The 16,435-nt window shown below is 45.6% G+C and overlaps 1 protein-coding gene across 1 annotated transcript in view; it reads left to right on the forward strand.

Moving 5' to 3' along the window:
- Positions 1 to 16,435, forward strand: part of LOC138547460 (calreticulin-like) — a 281,960-nt gene that overhangs the window by 100,041 nt on the left and 165,484 nt on the right. Inside the window, exon 4 of the mRNA XM_069642212.1 lies at positions 627 to 721. Within this exon, the coding sequence (XP_069498313.1) occupies positions 627 to 721 (95 nt within the window). The remainder of the gene's footprint in view (positions 1 to 626; positions 722 to 16,435) is intronic.

Genomic DNA, 16,435 nt, shown 5'->3' on the forward strand with positions numbered 1-16,435 from the left:
TGAGAGCAAGTGAAGAAAAGGACCCAGCAACGCTGCCGACCGTGATGACCTCACCTTGTTGCAGACCGCAGAGCGGTCAATGAAGAACTGTGCCCAATACCATTCAGACCACTGCTGCCTTCCCTTGTTGAATAGATAAAAATGCTTTTTTTCTGTTTTTAAAACATGTTAAAATGACCCTAAGTCAAAGTACTGGGCTTTAATATATTCCTATTTAAATTGGACGAACATACTCGCCAGGCCTGCCTTGCTGAAATGTGCTGCAGTTGTGTCGAGCACACATGACCGACATTAATGTAGCCAAAAGTGCCAGTCAGTAGGCGATTTGTTCCATGAAATGTGCAGATATTGTTTGTGAATAAAGTGACTGGGTCACTTCACAAACACAAGCATCTGAAAAAGTGCATACTATGCACTATTTTAGATGCCCAATTATTTGTGAATCAGGCCTACGTTGGTTAATTGGAAATGATAGCATTTCATTCTGCACCAAACAATCTAAAACAAAATTTGTAATATCCTAACATCATTTCTTTAAAGAACCTTTGTTTTTGTACTTGTTGCCTTTAATCGTATAACATTTAATGAAACATATCAGATGTTCTGAAATGTGCTTTTTTTCTCAGGCCCTGATATCTGTGGCACAGGAAACAAGAAAGTGCATGTTATCTTTAACTACAAGGAGAAGAACCATTTGATCAACAAGGATATTCGGTGCAAGGTAAAGTAATGTATCATTTCTTCTACCTGTTGTTTTTTTTATTGCTTTGTTGTTATGGCTGAAAAAAAAACAATTTAACCTTTCAGTACATAATACACATTAAATACTCAATCCATCATAATTTAAATCAAAATTAATTACTTGCTTAATAAAACCGATGTTAAATACAATTTACAGTTCTCCATAGACAATACAATTCATCAAATATTACACACAATCTTAAAAAATATAAACATTTAAGCAAATTCCTCATTAAAATCCTTTCTCATGCTCAATTTATTGGTAAAATATCTAATGATAGTCAAATCTTTATTACTGCTAAAATAACAGAAACCCACTGTCCAGTAAAAATCATTGCCCATAACTTAGCTTCTGGTAAACCTATCTAGTCCTTAAAATAATGTAATAGAAACTGCCTCTTTTATACTGGCAACCTAGTACAGGAGACCACAATATGGCTCAAAGTCTCAACTTCTTTTTGTTTCTGACAGAATCGACAAAATCTCTCGTCCTTAGGCCAGTTTAATCGTGTGCCTATGATCTCCCTAGTTAGCCATAAGTTAAAACGCAGTCATAAATACCATGCTCTAAATTTTGGACACAGGAATTTTAATAAATACTAGGGTAAAATTGAGAGCAATTTCATGTCAAAATTGCCATTTCTTTTTTCAAACTTTTTTAAATGAAACGGTTGGAGTAAGGAAGAGAAGAGATACACCTCATCTAGATCAACAGATAAGAATTAAGGCAGTCAACATAAAGCGTCCTGTGTGCGCCAGGCTGGATAAACAGTATATAAAACGAGACAGTCCCCCCCAGAACCCGGTATAGCCCACCATCCCCAGGAAATCAAACGTTTCTTAGTTTCCTCCGGATTTAAGTAGAGTTTCGCTAGGCAGGGTTTAAATGTCAATGCTGGAAATTCCCTATCATAGTCCAGCAGTGGGGTCCATATGGCCAGGAATTGGTGGATCTTTCTTTATCTAGCGGCTGTGACCTTTTCCGCCACCAGTATGTCCCAAACTTTAATCCACCACAAGGAGTGCTCTGGTCCTTCTGCGGCTTTCCAGTGGCGGGCGATTGTAATGCTTGCAGCCAACAACAGATGTGTCAGTAACTTCACACACGCCCCAGATTGAGGGTATATTTCCTCTTTTGGGGCCCCCAAGAGCAGAGTCTCTGGACACATCAGCAGTTTAATTCCAGTGATAGGAGTGAATCAGTGGACAGTCCCACCACATGTGAAAATATGAGCCACGTGCCCCACAGTTACGTCAACAGGAAGGAGGTACTGCAGCCTGGAAGTGGTGAATCTGTGCTGGAGGATACTTCTCGCGATACGCTCACCAAAAGTACCACCGAAGTACCTGGCTGTTGGGCTGTGCCAGGAACCTCTCTCTGCTGAATCCACAAGTGAAGCACTTCTGGAAGCCGTGTGGACTGAATGCGGAAGGAGAAGCAACTTGTCAACTGAAACACGTGCTCATTGGACTTACAAGTAAATCCCCTTTTCACTACTTCCTATGAACTTTAAGTCCTCATTTTAAGGACTTGGACTTTGATTTAACTTGGAAACACTTTTCCTTCCTACCTTACGTTACTTTGCTCTCTATCTTCTAGATCGCACCTCCCCTGCTGCACGAACTGTTGTCCCTCGCCCTTCCCAGCAAACTTTCCTGCCAAACAATAATAGAGAGAAAGCGACGCACGTTGTGTTACGTTTACTAATAGTGTGATGTCAACACGACTGCGCAGTGGCCATATTGAAATTAAAATGCCAACTAAAACACGCAAAGCTGATTCTCGTAGACACAAGTTTTGCTTGGACATGCAGAGCATGACACTGCCCTCCAAAAATCGAAACAATAACGCTCGCTCATAAAGCCTGATGATAAACAAAACTGTACTTGATGAAAATCCTCAGGAAGAAATTACTTCCCAAGATGCAGCACCTGCTCACGTAAGCATATCGTCTAACAGTACACTTAAGGGACATGGAGAGGTGCCAGTAGTCGCCGTTGGGAAGACAAATGAAAATATTGCTGCACATAACTCTAGGAAAAGTTTCCTAAGTATACGTGAAACTGAAGAGATCAATAGCTTGGGGACAATTGAAGACACATCTCTAGGGCCTCCATCAGATATATCTATTTTGGCATCTGTGATACTGCTACAAATAGAAAAAAGGGTAATACTCTCTGACAGACCATCGACTCCGGTCACAGTGCATCCGGGTCGTAAAGACAAAGTGCATTTATACCGACAAGAACAGTCTACATCCTTTTCCGCAGCATATCCATCTCACAATGATATGGACATTCAGTCCAATAAACCATTGTTGATTGGTGTAGATAACAAGGAGATGTTGCAGACTAATTCTGGACATACATGCTCCTCTCCCGAGGTTGAAAAGGGTACACCCATTTTGTCCACAAATGGAGAAAATAATGCTATTCCACAACTTAATCCCACCACCCTAGCAGACGATCTGCATATATTTGAATCCTCTTACCCAGTAATTTCGAGAATACTAAATCTGTTAGATTGTGGGCATGATTATACTCATTACGGGCTTCGTGACATCAAATCCTCACAGGCAGTGATGCTCTCCAAATTAAACAAGCTGGAGGGTTTTATCTTTGCCGAGAACTACAAAAAAGAAGGAGGCTGTATCTCACCGCCTCCCTCCACTATCTGTTACCACTCCACAGCCACTCAGACTGATATACCTATTATAACGACTGTGGCCACTCAGACTGATATACCTATTATAACGACTGTGGCTGCTCACAACTCCTCGGAGGGACCGCCAGCATTTGCTTTTCCCCAATCATTTGCACACACAGTAAACGCACCCAAAACTATTGAGGTAATTCAAATATTCACTCACACCCAACTCTGCCAGATGATTTCTAACCACGCAGAAAAAAATCGATCAACTACTATTCTTTAACCAACCGAATGACAAAGGACTGAGTGTATTAGATGCACAAGATGACCCTTTACCACCCACAACTAACCTCAATCACCCAGATAGTCCATCTGCTCTTACAGCTATCTTGGATGAGGAAATTCACAAAAAAACATCTTCAGGCGTGGGCAAGATGCCCCCTGATGACATCCATGAGATCACATACCAAAAACATTTTGCCTCTCAAAAAGAAAAGAGGCTATATATACGTGCAATGAATAGACTTAACATGCGCAAAGCTTTACAAGTGGACCTAGAAAAAACAATAAACAAAAAAAAGGAACCCAAAACCAAAAAAACACAGATAAGAGCAAGGTCATCTTAAATCCAAAGAGAGACGAGCCTATGAGGGGTTTAGCCCTGTCTAACTTCCATAATCTGGCATCAACAGAACTGGGGATTAATGTTGAGGAGTTTACCTTATAAAGTAGATTAGCTCTCCAGCTGCAGTACCTTACGGATGGTCCAAGGGGTACAAATAACACAACTTTGGACAAACAAACCGAGTTCACATCCCCTCTCACCATTCCTCAGCAATCTCTGCTATCCACATATCATAAACCCATACAGAACAAAAAAACCTCTGCATTGAAAAAGCTTGGTGTTGACAAGTTAAACAGTGCTCTTGGGGGATGGCTGATAGACACAGATGGATAACACTCTGTGGAAAAGGGGTTGTCAAAAACAATCAAGCTCCCATTTGCCGGGACGGCGCATCCAAATCTATGCTCACCCACAACCACCAACACCACAGCGAGGTTACTCCGGGGAAGGGGAGTTGCGAAAAATCCAACCCCGACTCCGCTAACATCTCGATAAAGTTGTATGCACCGGAGGGTGATCCCTCTTTAGCTGCAAAAGCGCAAACACTTCATCAACATTTTGGCCTGACAAACTCCCATAACGAAGAATCTGCTCACTTTCCACAGATTTCGAGCATTTTAGGCTGGATTAGTACTCCCGACATAAATGGAGATAAGAGCCTAAACTGTTCATTTGTGCTTGAGGCATTTCAAGAAAATCCCTGCACTCAGAACATTAGTAACAAGACATATTGTATGGATTACACTGCCTCCGGTAAATACTACAGGATGGTACTTCAAGTCCAATCCACAATAATAGCAAACTAATTTGGGCACACAGAAGAGAGTTAAAAATGTTAGGATTAACCCTAACTTCATTGCAATCAATTTAAGAAGCAAAAGCATTCAATGAGACTCCTCTTGCTACTGCAACAGGAACCAACTCAGAAGCCTTGGGGACGATACCTTCCCAACTTCCAGAGGCAGTGGTAATCGCACAATTAGCGGCCATTTCTACCAACACAAAACATTGGTCATGGTTATCAGTCCTGCTGGGCTTGGGAAAGGAGGGACAAAAAATAACCTCCACATAGTAGCAAAAGCTGGCTCAGGTTGATGTCCTGGAATTTGTGTGGAAGTGTTAATCAGCAGGCGGGAGTTGTATTTAAGGATGCACCAATAACCTTTTTTATTCAGGCAAAACACTTTAAATGCGGTTTTCAACACAAGTACGATATTTGTTTTATTCAATGAAGCAACTTCTTTCACTTTCCTGAACAATGCCTTAAATCAGGGTTTGTGCTTTGACACGGATTAAGGCCAAATTAACGGAAAGAAATAAAAAACAGAAGTCTTTTAAATATCCTTGCATTTTAGTGTTGGCTTTGTTTTCCTCCTAAGGCACTCATTAAGCGCTGCTTGTAACGCTCACCTGACTCCCACGGAGGCGCTGGCCTGGTTCGCGCTGTTGTAACCTCGTCTAAGGTGAGGCGCAGGGGTCGGGAGACGGACTGGACCGGGCCCCAAATCTGACTTGTCTGACTCGCAGAAGTATCCTTCTGTAGGTGAAAATAGGGGGTTAACTGTCTGCGGGGTAATGCAATTGGCCTCCCACTTACCCCTCTCACCCTCCTCAAAACCCTTCTGTGCTTCCCCGTAGCATCTCACCTTAGGGTCTGGAAGGACGAGCTCTCCATCCTGCTTCTGATGCAGGGGCGCGTTGGTATCCAGTTACTTCACTGGATTTTCGGATGGGTGAGAACCAAACTTGCTTGGCTTCCAGGTAAGTTTTTCTATAAGTGGGTCCCCTTGTGTCCATACATTAATGTTTTAATGCTAGTGTCTTTTTCCCCATAGGGGCCGGGGTACGGAATGCCGGGGAACAGGCACCGACCCGAGGTGAGCGGTGAAATCCTTGTGGAAATCAGGTAAGTCTTTAATGAGTGTTTTGGTAATGTCTTTTCATTCACTCATTAACGCTGATGTCTTTTTCCCCTTAGGGGCTGGGGTCCGAAAATGCCTGGATGCGGCGCGGACCCGAAATGAAAAGGAAATGACCCAACAGGTAAGTCTTGACATGGAGTTTTAGCTTCCCTTTTCCCTTCTTTCTCTCACCTTTGTTCTTGTCTTTTTCTCCCTAGGCGCGGGGGCGCGACTGCGAATCCGGATGGTCGCTGCTGAACATGGAGGCGCCCTGTAAAGGTGAGTAGAATGCGGCGCTGCAGCGATCGATGCGATGTGCTTTTAAAAATAAATGTCTTCCTTTTCAGGATTGTCGGCGAAATGTCTCTGGGATGCAGAATTAGCAGACGAGGCCTTTTCCTTCTTCTGTTCTCTTGTTCCCTTCCTTTGCAGGTGATTCAGGATGCTGGCAGGTGTGGCAGAAGTCAAGATGCAGGAGCAGACACGGTGAGCGTCCAGCTGCTAGATGCAGAACAACGCGAAGCACGTGTGGCTGATCGGGTGTGGTTTAAATAGCCTTGGAAGAAGTTCCTAGAATGTGTCCTTCCTCCAATCAGGTATGTATCCTTCCCCGACCACGCCCGGGTGGTAAATGAGTCCCACAGGTAAAGTAGTTCCTTTCAGGCCTCAAGGAGGCCGGGGTTCTGCAGCATGGTCTGCATCAGATAAGTGCACCCAAACACTTTCATAATGAGCCTGGCGCCTATGGCGCCAGGACTGACGTTTTCTATGAGCCTGGTGCCATAGACGCCAGGACGCTGTCCAAAGGGCCCCTATAAGGGGTTGCTGGGACCTTCCCCGGGGACTTGATGTCCGCTTAGGGGACCCAGGGCCTGAGCCGGCTCCCCGGGAGCGGGCATCGTGACAGCACTCCCCCCCAAGGCCCCTCCCAAGGTTGTTCCCTCCGGGGGTTTTGGTTTGTTTGGGAAGAGTCGGTGGAATTTCCTGACTAATCGAGGTGCATGCACATGGTCACTGGGTTCCCACGACCTCTCCTGAGGTCCATACCCCTTCCAATCAATTAGGTATAAAAGCTTTGACCTAAACATTTTTTAATCTAAAATGTTCTTCACTTCGAATTCGGGTTCCCCATCTATTTGAATAGGTTCTGGAGGTTTGAGTAGTCGGGTTCCGGGGACCACTGGTTTCAGAAGTGACACATGAAAAACAGGGTGAATTTGCATATTAGCTGGTAAATCAAGTTTAACCGCTACTGGGTTAATTATTGCCGTAATAGAATAAGGTCCCAGATATTTTGGGTTAAAAGTTCGAGGCCCTTTGAGCGGTAAATGTCTGGTAGCTAACCACACTTGATCCCCAATCTGATACGGAGGTGCGTCACTCCGATGTAGGTCAGCATTCTCCTTGTATTTTCTCTTGGCTTGTTGTAAATGCGTGGTTGCCTCTTTGAAGGCTCCGGTAGTGGTAGAATGCAGATGTTCTACTGCGGGCACTCTGAGGTTCTGAGGTGAGTCGAGGTTTGAGGTTCGAGGGTGATGTCCAAACAAGGTATAAAAAGGACTATGGCCAGTTCCAGAGTGTACCGAATTATTATATGCGTATTCGGCTATCCAAAGAATGTCTTTCCAGTTGCTTTCAGATTGCTGTAACATACACCGTAAGCACTGCTCAAGGGTCTGATTTGTCCTCTCGGTCTGACCATCGGTCTGAGGGTGGTGACTGGTCGATAATCTTACGTCGATTTGTGCCATTTGACATTTGCGCCAGAAGTGGGAAATGAATTGGCTTCCCAGGTCAGAGATTAGTATAGATGGGAATCCATGTAGCCGAACAATATTTTCGAGGAATTCTTTGGCTAGGAGAGAAGCTGAAGGTAAACCTTTCAAAGGAATGAAGTGGGCCATTTTGGAAAACAAATCCACAATTACCAGAATGGTATTGTATCCCGAACAAGGAGGCAAGTCCGTAATAAAATCCATTGATAGGGTGTGCCAGGGTGCTGGCGGTATGTCTAGAGGTTGAAGGAGACCGGCTGGTCTTTTCTTTTGACCTTTATTTTGGGCGCAAACACCACAGGACATCACAAAAGATTTAACATCTTTTCGCCAAGAGGGCCACCAGAATTGTCGTTTCACCTTTTCCATTGTCTTGGCAATACCGGGGTGTCCCTCTATTAATGTATCATGATAACCTGAAATAACTAGTTCGTGTAAATCCTTGTGCGGCAGGAATAAGCGTCCTTGGTAATAAGGTAAACCATTATCTATGGTAAAGTCTGATCCCTTTTGTATCCAATCCTGTAGGACTGTAGGGTCCAGGAGTTCTTTCACTGTGACTTGAATGTCTTCAAGCGTCTGTAACAAAGTCATGCCTAGAATTCTCTGTTCGGGAATTATTGGTACTGGTTCTGAGTTTGTATCAGGTTCTCCCATTCCAATTCGGGATAAGGCGTCTGCTTTGCCGTTCTTGCAGCCAGGTCGATAGGTAATCACAAAATCAAATTCTGCGAAAAACAAAGCCCATCGGAGCTGCCGTGATGACTGAGCCTTGGCGGTTTTCAAATACTGTAAATTCCGGTGATCAGTGATGGTATGTCGAGCGCCAAGCAGGTAATGCCGCCAGGCTTTAAAAGCGGACTTTATGGCTAACAGTTCTTTGTCAGTGATTGCATAATTAATCTCTGGTGCCGAGAATTTTCTGGACCAAAATGCTACGGGATGCAGTTGGTTGGTTTCGGGATCTCTTTGAGACAGAACTGCTCCCATGGCTAGGCTGGATGCGTCAGTTTCGACGACATACGGGAGATCTGGACGTGGGTGTTTCAATATAGGTGCGGAGGTAAACTTAGCTTTTAAATCCTGGAAGGCCTGTTCGGCTTCTTCAGACCATTCAAAACGTTTATTTTTCCTCAAGAGTGCAGTATTGGGTTGTACTATGCGTGAAAATTCCGGGATAAACCTGCGATAGAAATTGGCAAAGCCGAGCATGCTTTGAACCCCTTTTACAGAGCTAGGTGATGGCCATTTGAGGATGGCATCCACTTTTCTTGAGTCCATTCGGACTCCTTTGGGTGTCAGGATGAAACCGAGAAACTCAACTTCTGTGGTATGGAAAACACATTTCTCCAGTTTAGCAAATAGTTTGTGTTGGTGCAGTTTTTCCAGAGCTGCCCTAACGTGTTTTCTGTGATCAGATTCCGAAGAAGAGTACACTAGAATGTCATCGATGTAGACGACAACACAAACATCGATGAGTTCCCGAAGGACATCATTCATGAAGAATTGGAAGTCAGCAGGCGCATTGCACAACCCGAAGGGCATTACCTGGTATTCGAATAATCCATACTTAGTACGGAAGGCCGTTTTCCATTCGTCACCTTCTTTTACTCGCACAAGATGATGTGCCCCCCGGAGGTCTAACTTGGTGTATATGCAAGCGTCCTTTACCTGGTCAAGGAGTTCAGGGATCAGAGGCAGAGGATAACGGTTTTTAACCGTTATCTGATTCAATGCGCGGTAATCGATACAAGTTCTGAGGTCGCCTTCCTTTTTAGGCACGAAGAACAAAGCCGATAATGCCGGGGACTTTGATGGGCGAATAAAACCATTGGCAAGGTATTGATCCAAATATTGTCTCAGATGCAGGTTCTCAGGTTCGGTAAGGGCATAAATCCTGCTACAAGGGGGTTGTGCACCGGGCACCAGATCGATTTGGCAATTGTACGATCGATGAGGAGGTAACGTGTTGGCCTGTTCCTTTTGGAAGACGTCCTGAAAGTCTTGGTATTCCGGAGGCAATTGCATGGAGGCAGAGGTTACAGATGCTAGATTAATCTTCAGGTTTTCTGGATAACAGGTTTGTGCACAATCCGGGAAGGTTATTCTCTTAGCTCGCCAATCAATTCGAGGATTATGTGTCTCTAACCAAGGAATTCCAAGAATAACCTGAAACTGTGGGGCCTTGATTACATCAAACACAACTGCCTCCCGATGGCCGTCGGGACCAATAAGAGTCACCTCAGTAGTGGAATGCGTTACCGGTCCAGAGGCAATTTCAGTTCCATCTACTGTGGTGATGACGTCTTTGCTGGTTTTAGGACGGAGAGGGAGGTTAATCCTGGAGACCAACTCACGGTCCACATAATTTCCAATAGCCCCGCTATCGATGTATGCCTTTATTGCATGTAACTGCTTAGGCTGTCCTGGATCTACGAGAACCATTGGCACTATGAAATGCGAGGTCTGAGAGTTAGTTTTCAAGCTCGGCAAGCGGACCCCTACGCTTGTCGGGCTGAGTCGTTTCCCGAAACAGAGTCTTCAAGGTTTTTATCAGCGGCCCCTACCGCCTTTCGGGGCGGTTTTGCCGGGCAATCTCGTAGAAAGTGTCCAGAGTTCCCACAATAAAGACATAACTTTAATTGCCGCCTCCTTTCACGTTCCTTTTGAGTTAAAGGTCCTTTAACCCCACCAATTTCATAGGCTCTGAGACATCAATTCCCTTGGGGTTAGCGTGGGTCTTGACCAACACCCGGGTCTCAAACCTGGACCGATCTGCTTTTCTGTTCTGGAGTCTGTGATCCAATTGGACCACTAAGTCTATATATTCTGTGCATTCTCGGGGCGGATTTACAACTTGGGCCAGGACATCTTTAAGTTCTCCACGTAAACCTCGATAAAATAATGTGATTCTCTTATCCTCTGGCCACCCAATTTCTCCAATTAGTCTATTAAAGGTTGCAATGTAGGATAGGAGATCCTGATTGCCCTGTTGCAGGGATAGAAGTTCATCATCCAGAGCCTGCCCCTGAGAGTGTCGAGCAAATAACCTTTCCATGCTTGCTTGAAATCCTGAGAATCGGGTCATCCTGAGTAACCAGTGGAACTGACCAATCGGCAGCGCAGCCGCTGAGATATGACAATACAAAGGCTACTTTGGTCTGATCATTAGGGAAGGCCCCAGGCCTGCATAGGAAGTGCAAACGACACTGATTCATGAATACGGCAAATGGTTTGGGGTCCCCAGCAAAGCGTTCGGGTGGGGCCAGTGGCATGTTTCCAGGTAGATTAATATGCACAGGGTTACTGGGAACCGGGTAGAGGAGTTTGCCCAGCTTGACTTTGCAAAAGCTGTCTGGCCAGGTCATCAGTTCTTTCCTTTGATATTATTAATTCCCTCTTGAGGGCATTAGTCTCTTGACGAACGGCATGTACTTCGGCCCGTAATTCCCCCAGTAATTGGGCCAACTGATCAGTCTCAGAAGTTTCCATAGCGCCTGGGTGGGAACTTGTAGGAAGGCTTCACGTTCTGTAACGCTCACCTGACTCCCACGGAGGCGCTGGCCTGGTTCGCGCTGTTGTGACCTCGTCTAAGGTGATGCGCAGGGGTCGGGAGACGGACTGGACCGGGCCCCAAATCTGGCTTGTCTGACTCGCAGAAGTATCCTTCTGTAGGTGAAAATAGGGGGTTAACTGTCTGCGGGGTAATGCAATCGGCCTCCCACATACCCCTCTCACCCTCCTCAAAACCCTTCTGTGCTTCCCCGTAGCGTCTCACCGTAGGGTCTGGAAGGACGACCTCTCCATCCTGCTTCTGATGCAGGGGTGCGTTGGTATCCAGTTACTTCACTGGATTTTCGGATGGGTGAGAACCAAACTTGCTTGGCTTCCAGGTAAGTTTTTCTATAAGTGTTTCCCCTTGTGTCCATGCATTAATGTTTTAATGCTAGTGTCTTTTTCCCCATAGGGGCCGGGGTACGGAATGCCGGGGAACAGGCACCGACCCGAGGTGAGCGGTGAAATCCTTGTGGAAATCAGGTAAGTCTTTAATGAGTGTTTTGGTAATGTCTTTTCATTCACTCATTAACGCTGATGTCTTTTTCCCCTTAGGGGCCGGGGTCCAAAAATGCCTGGATGCGGCGCAGACCCGAAATGAAAAGGGAATGACCCAACAGGTAAGTCTTGACATGGAGTTTTAGCTTCCCTTTTCCCTTCTTTCTCTCACCTTTGTTCTTGTCTTTTTCTCCCTAGGCGCGGGGGCGCGACTGCGAATCCAGATGGTCGCTGCCGAACATGGAGGCGCCCTGTAAAGGTGAGTAGAATGCGGCGCTGCAGCGATCGATGCGATGTGCTTTTAAAAATAAATGTCTTCCTTTTCAGGATTGTCGGCGAAATGTCTCTGGGATGCAGATTTAGCAGGTGAGGCCTTTTCCTTCTTCTGTTCTCTTGTTCCCTTCCTTTGCAGGTGATTCAGAATGCTGGCAGGTGTGGCAGAAGTCAAGATGCAGGAGCAGACACGGTGAGCGTCCAGCTGCTAGATGCAGAACAACGCGAAGCACGTGTGGCTGATCGGGTGTGGTTTAAATAGCCTTGGAAGAAGTTCCTAGAATGTGTCCTTCCTCCAATCAGGTATGTATCCTTCCCCGACCACGCCTGGGTGGTAAATAAGTCCCACAGGTAAAGTAGTTCCTTTCAGGCCTCAAGGAGGCCGGGGTTCTGCAGCATGGTCTGCATCAGGTAAGTGCACCCAAACACTTTCATAATGAGCCTGGCGCCTATGGCGCCAGGACTGACGTTTTCTATGAGCCTGGCGCCATAGACGCCAGGACGCTGTCCAAAGGGCCCCTATAAGGGGTTGCTGGGACCTTCCCCGGGGACTTGATGTCTGCTTTTGGGGACGCAGGGCCTGAGCCGGCTCCCCGGGAGCGGGCATCGTGACACCGCTTCAGACTTTCTCTCTGAAGTTCAATAGAAAAGAGATGTCCATTCCGGTAACCTTTTTTTCTTCCCCGGTTCCGTGGGCCAAAGAAAACAGTCCATAAATCATTGCCCGTGCCGTCTGACAGCCAGCATTTATCCCGGCCAAATGGTGCTTTTCAAGTAAGCCCCTGTCAGAGGGACCCTGCGTTTGTCTGCTGCGAGATTTCGCGCATATGGACTCCTCGCATGCCTTTGGCTCTCGCAATCAATATGCCCAGTTAAAACCACCTCCTCCTTCCATTCCTCTCTGCACTCGCCTTCTCCCTAGATAAAGAAAGAACAGACAGCCTCTCTGAATCCACGCATGCGTTAAAAATGCTGTCTTCCCCTCCCCTCCCAAGTGCAGGTGTGTTCAATCTTTCCTCGCTCTTACGAATCAACCCCGCCCTTTATTCACTTTTCTCCCTGGGCTCTCCCACCCGCCCTCCCTGTCTATTACTGGATTCCACCCGCCCTCCTGATATTCTGCCCATTCTTAATGGCGTTCTTCTGCTGAGGTAATAAGGTAGGTGAATGCCACTGTGCATTTTGAAACTAAGCAAATTGGGAGCTTTTCTTCGTGATTCAGCATAGTGCATCGTGGGAGAAGTAGTTTTCTGACACGTAGTCTCTGTAGATTTTACTTTGGGAGCTCCTGGCAGAGTTGTTTTTTTAATTATGTGCGGCATGTTTTCACCATCCGTGGCTGCCAGTACAGGGTGTTCTGTTAACTTCATGTTGGTGTGTGGGCTAGATGTCCCGTCACTGTTCAAATTATGTGACTCAGGAGGTTTATGCTCACATACCCCCCTCAAGGAATCATGCTGATCGGGCTGATCCAGGGAACTAGACAGATAGTTCGCTACCAATTGATATTTTCCCGGTATGTGCACTGTTACAAATCGGAATGGCTGCAAAGTGAGAAACCATCTCAATACCCTGTGATTGGAATCTTTCTGGGTTGCTAGCCACGGCAATGGAGCATGGTCTGTGAAAATGGTTAACTGTCTACCCAGCAGATAGTAACGTAATGACTCCACTGCCCGTTTTATGGCTAAGCAATCCTTTTCCAAGGTTGAATATGGAAGTTCGTGTGATAACAGTTTTCTGCTAATAAAGGCATCCGGGCTGAGTTCATCTTCTGTTCCCTGTGACAGTACGGCCTCCAGGCCGCACCCTGAAGCATCAGCTTGCAAAAAGAAAGGCTTGGAAAAATTGGGGCAGTGTAGAACCGGCTTGTTAGCGATCAGTTTGATCAGAGAATAAAAGGAACGGGTTACTCCTGGGGTGATTATTAGCGATTTGTTGGTTTTCAGAGCGTCTGTCAATGGGGCAGCTATAGTGGAAAAGTGAGGAATGAACCTTCTGTAGTATTCCACAAATCCTAGAAAAGCGCATATCCCCTTCCGGTTGGTGGGTACTTGGAGCTGTTGTATGGCTTGTAGCTTGTCTAACAGAGGGGTTATCACTCCTCCACCCACAGAGTATCCTAAATATTTGGTATTTCTTGCTGCCAGTTTTTTTTTTTAAGGGTTTTTGTGCAAGCCGGCTTCTCCCAATGCAATGATCACTTTTTTAATATGGGATAAGTGTTCCTCCCAGGTGGTACTGAAAATAACTATATCATCCAAGTAGGCAGCTGCATATGGCTCATGTGGTCTTAGGATTTGGTCCATCAGGGCTTGGAAAGTAGCCGGTGCCCCATGCAGACTGAAAGGAAGGACAGTAAATTGGAAGAGGCCTTGAGGATTCGCAAACGCTGTCTTTTCTTGATCCTCTGGGTGCAGTGGTATTTGCCAATACCCTTTTGTGAGGTTCAGTGTGCTTAGGTATGATGCTGCTCCTAACTTTTCTAATAACTCGTCAATTCTAGGCATGGGATAAGCCTCATAACGGGATATTGCATTTAATTGTCTAAAATCCTTGCAAAATCTTGTGCACCCATCGGGCTTAGGTACGAGTACCACTGGTGAGCACAGGCGCTTTTGGATGGTATGATGGTGCCCAGTCTCAGCATTTCCTTTATTTCCTTATTTATGTCTTCTCGTTTGGCCTCGGGTATCCGATAAGGTCTGAGGCAGACTATTTTGGCTGGTTCTTTTTTTATGCGATGCGACACCAGGCTGGTTCGCCCCGGCAGTCCAGAGCATACTTTTGATACAGGATCCAGGTATCTAAACAACTCTGCTGTTTGATTCTTACTCAGTTGTTTCCTGACCATTACATCATCTAAACCACTGGGTGCGTTGGGCACCAACTGTTCCGTCACCGATAGTTCTGACAGTGCTGCACACAGTATTTGTGGGGTATCCTCTCTCCACAATTTGAGCAGGTTTACATGATCATTTCTGTTTTTTACTTGTCTGTCTGGCTGGGCCATTTCATAGTTCACCGGTCCTAAGACTTTCGTGACCCGATAAGGACCCTTCCATTGTGCCAGCATTTTATTGGTAGTTGTTGGTAATATGACCAGGACTTTGTCTCCCACTTTAAAGGTGCGTATTCTGGTTCCTTGGTCATAATATTTATCTTGCTGTAGTTGTGCTCGACCTAACCCATCTTGTTCAAATTCCCGAAGGTGCCCCAAATGTTCTTGTAAGTCACTTACATACTCGGACAACGTTTTCTCTTCTTGATTCTCTCACGTGTTCTTTAACACCTTCAGAATGGATCTTGGTTGCCTTCCAAATAGCAGTTCAAAAGGGGGAAAAGCCTGTGGAGGATTGGGGCGTGTCACGTCGTATAATCAGTGATAGAAGATCAACTTGGGCCCTACTAAGGGGGGGGGTGATGTTAAATTCAATTGTGAACAATCTTCCAACATTTCTGAAGAAACATGAACCTCATTCTGTAAGCAAAGTTTTTGCTGCCTGAAATATTTACCAACCAGCTGTCAAAATCTGTACTGTGTAAGGTGGAGGATTTTAGGGGTTGGTCTCTGGATGACATCATGTGGGCAATTGGAAAGCTCAACAACTCCAAGGGGCCAGGACCCGATTGTATTCCACCATGTGTCCTAAAACATAATCCTGAATTATGGCCACCTTTACTCAAACTCCAGTTCAATGAGATCAGTAAGTCCTCACAAATCCCATCTTCATGGCTGAAATCAATTATAGTGCCCAATTATAAAAAGGGGGGAAGACCAATCCTGAAAACCTTCGACCCATCGCACTGATAGATGCAGGAGCCAAGGTGTTTGCAATCCTGCTACTCCAACAGCTACATGACTACTTACAACAACATGCCATACTCTCGCGCTTCCAGATCGGTTTTCGAGCCCGAATGGGCACAGCGCTGAACGCAACAGTATTAGCACACTTACTGTACTGATTAAAACAAAAACGCCCAACTCAGGTGCTTTATATATGGCGTCGATCGACCTTTCTGCAGCTTTCGATTGTGTGATTCGTACCACTATGTGGGAGAAACTCGAAAGTAAGGGTGTGCCCTTACATCTAACATCACTAATTGCGAAACTACATCATGGCACATCCTACTTAGTGAGAATTGGCAACTCCGGTGCCACCACTAAACCGATTCCAACGGGGTGGGGGTTAAACAGGGATGCAACCTGGCAGCAACCCTGATTTACCTCTACCTCTGTGACATAGAACAAATATGGCATGCTGAAATTACATATGCTGCAAAGCTTGGTCATCTGCAGATTCAATGGATCGCTTTTGCAGATGACGTGTTGATATTTGATCTCACACCTTACGGTCTGCAGAAAAAGGTCAATATATTTTCAGATTACCTTTTTAACCACAACCCGAAGTGTAAT

Source organism: Ambystoma mexicanum, chromosome 1q (assembly GCF_040938575.1).
Source record: "Ambystoma mexicanum isolate Mex_15411 chromosome 1q, UKY_AmexF1_1, whole genome shotgun sequence".
Lineage (NCBI taxonomy): Eukaryota > Metazoa > Chordata > Amphibia > Caudata > Ambystomatidae > Ambystoma > Ambystoma mexicanum.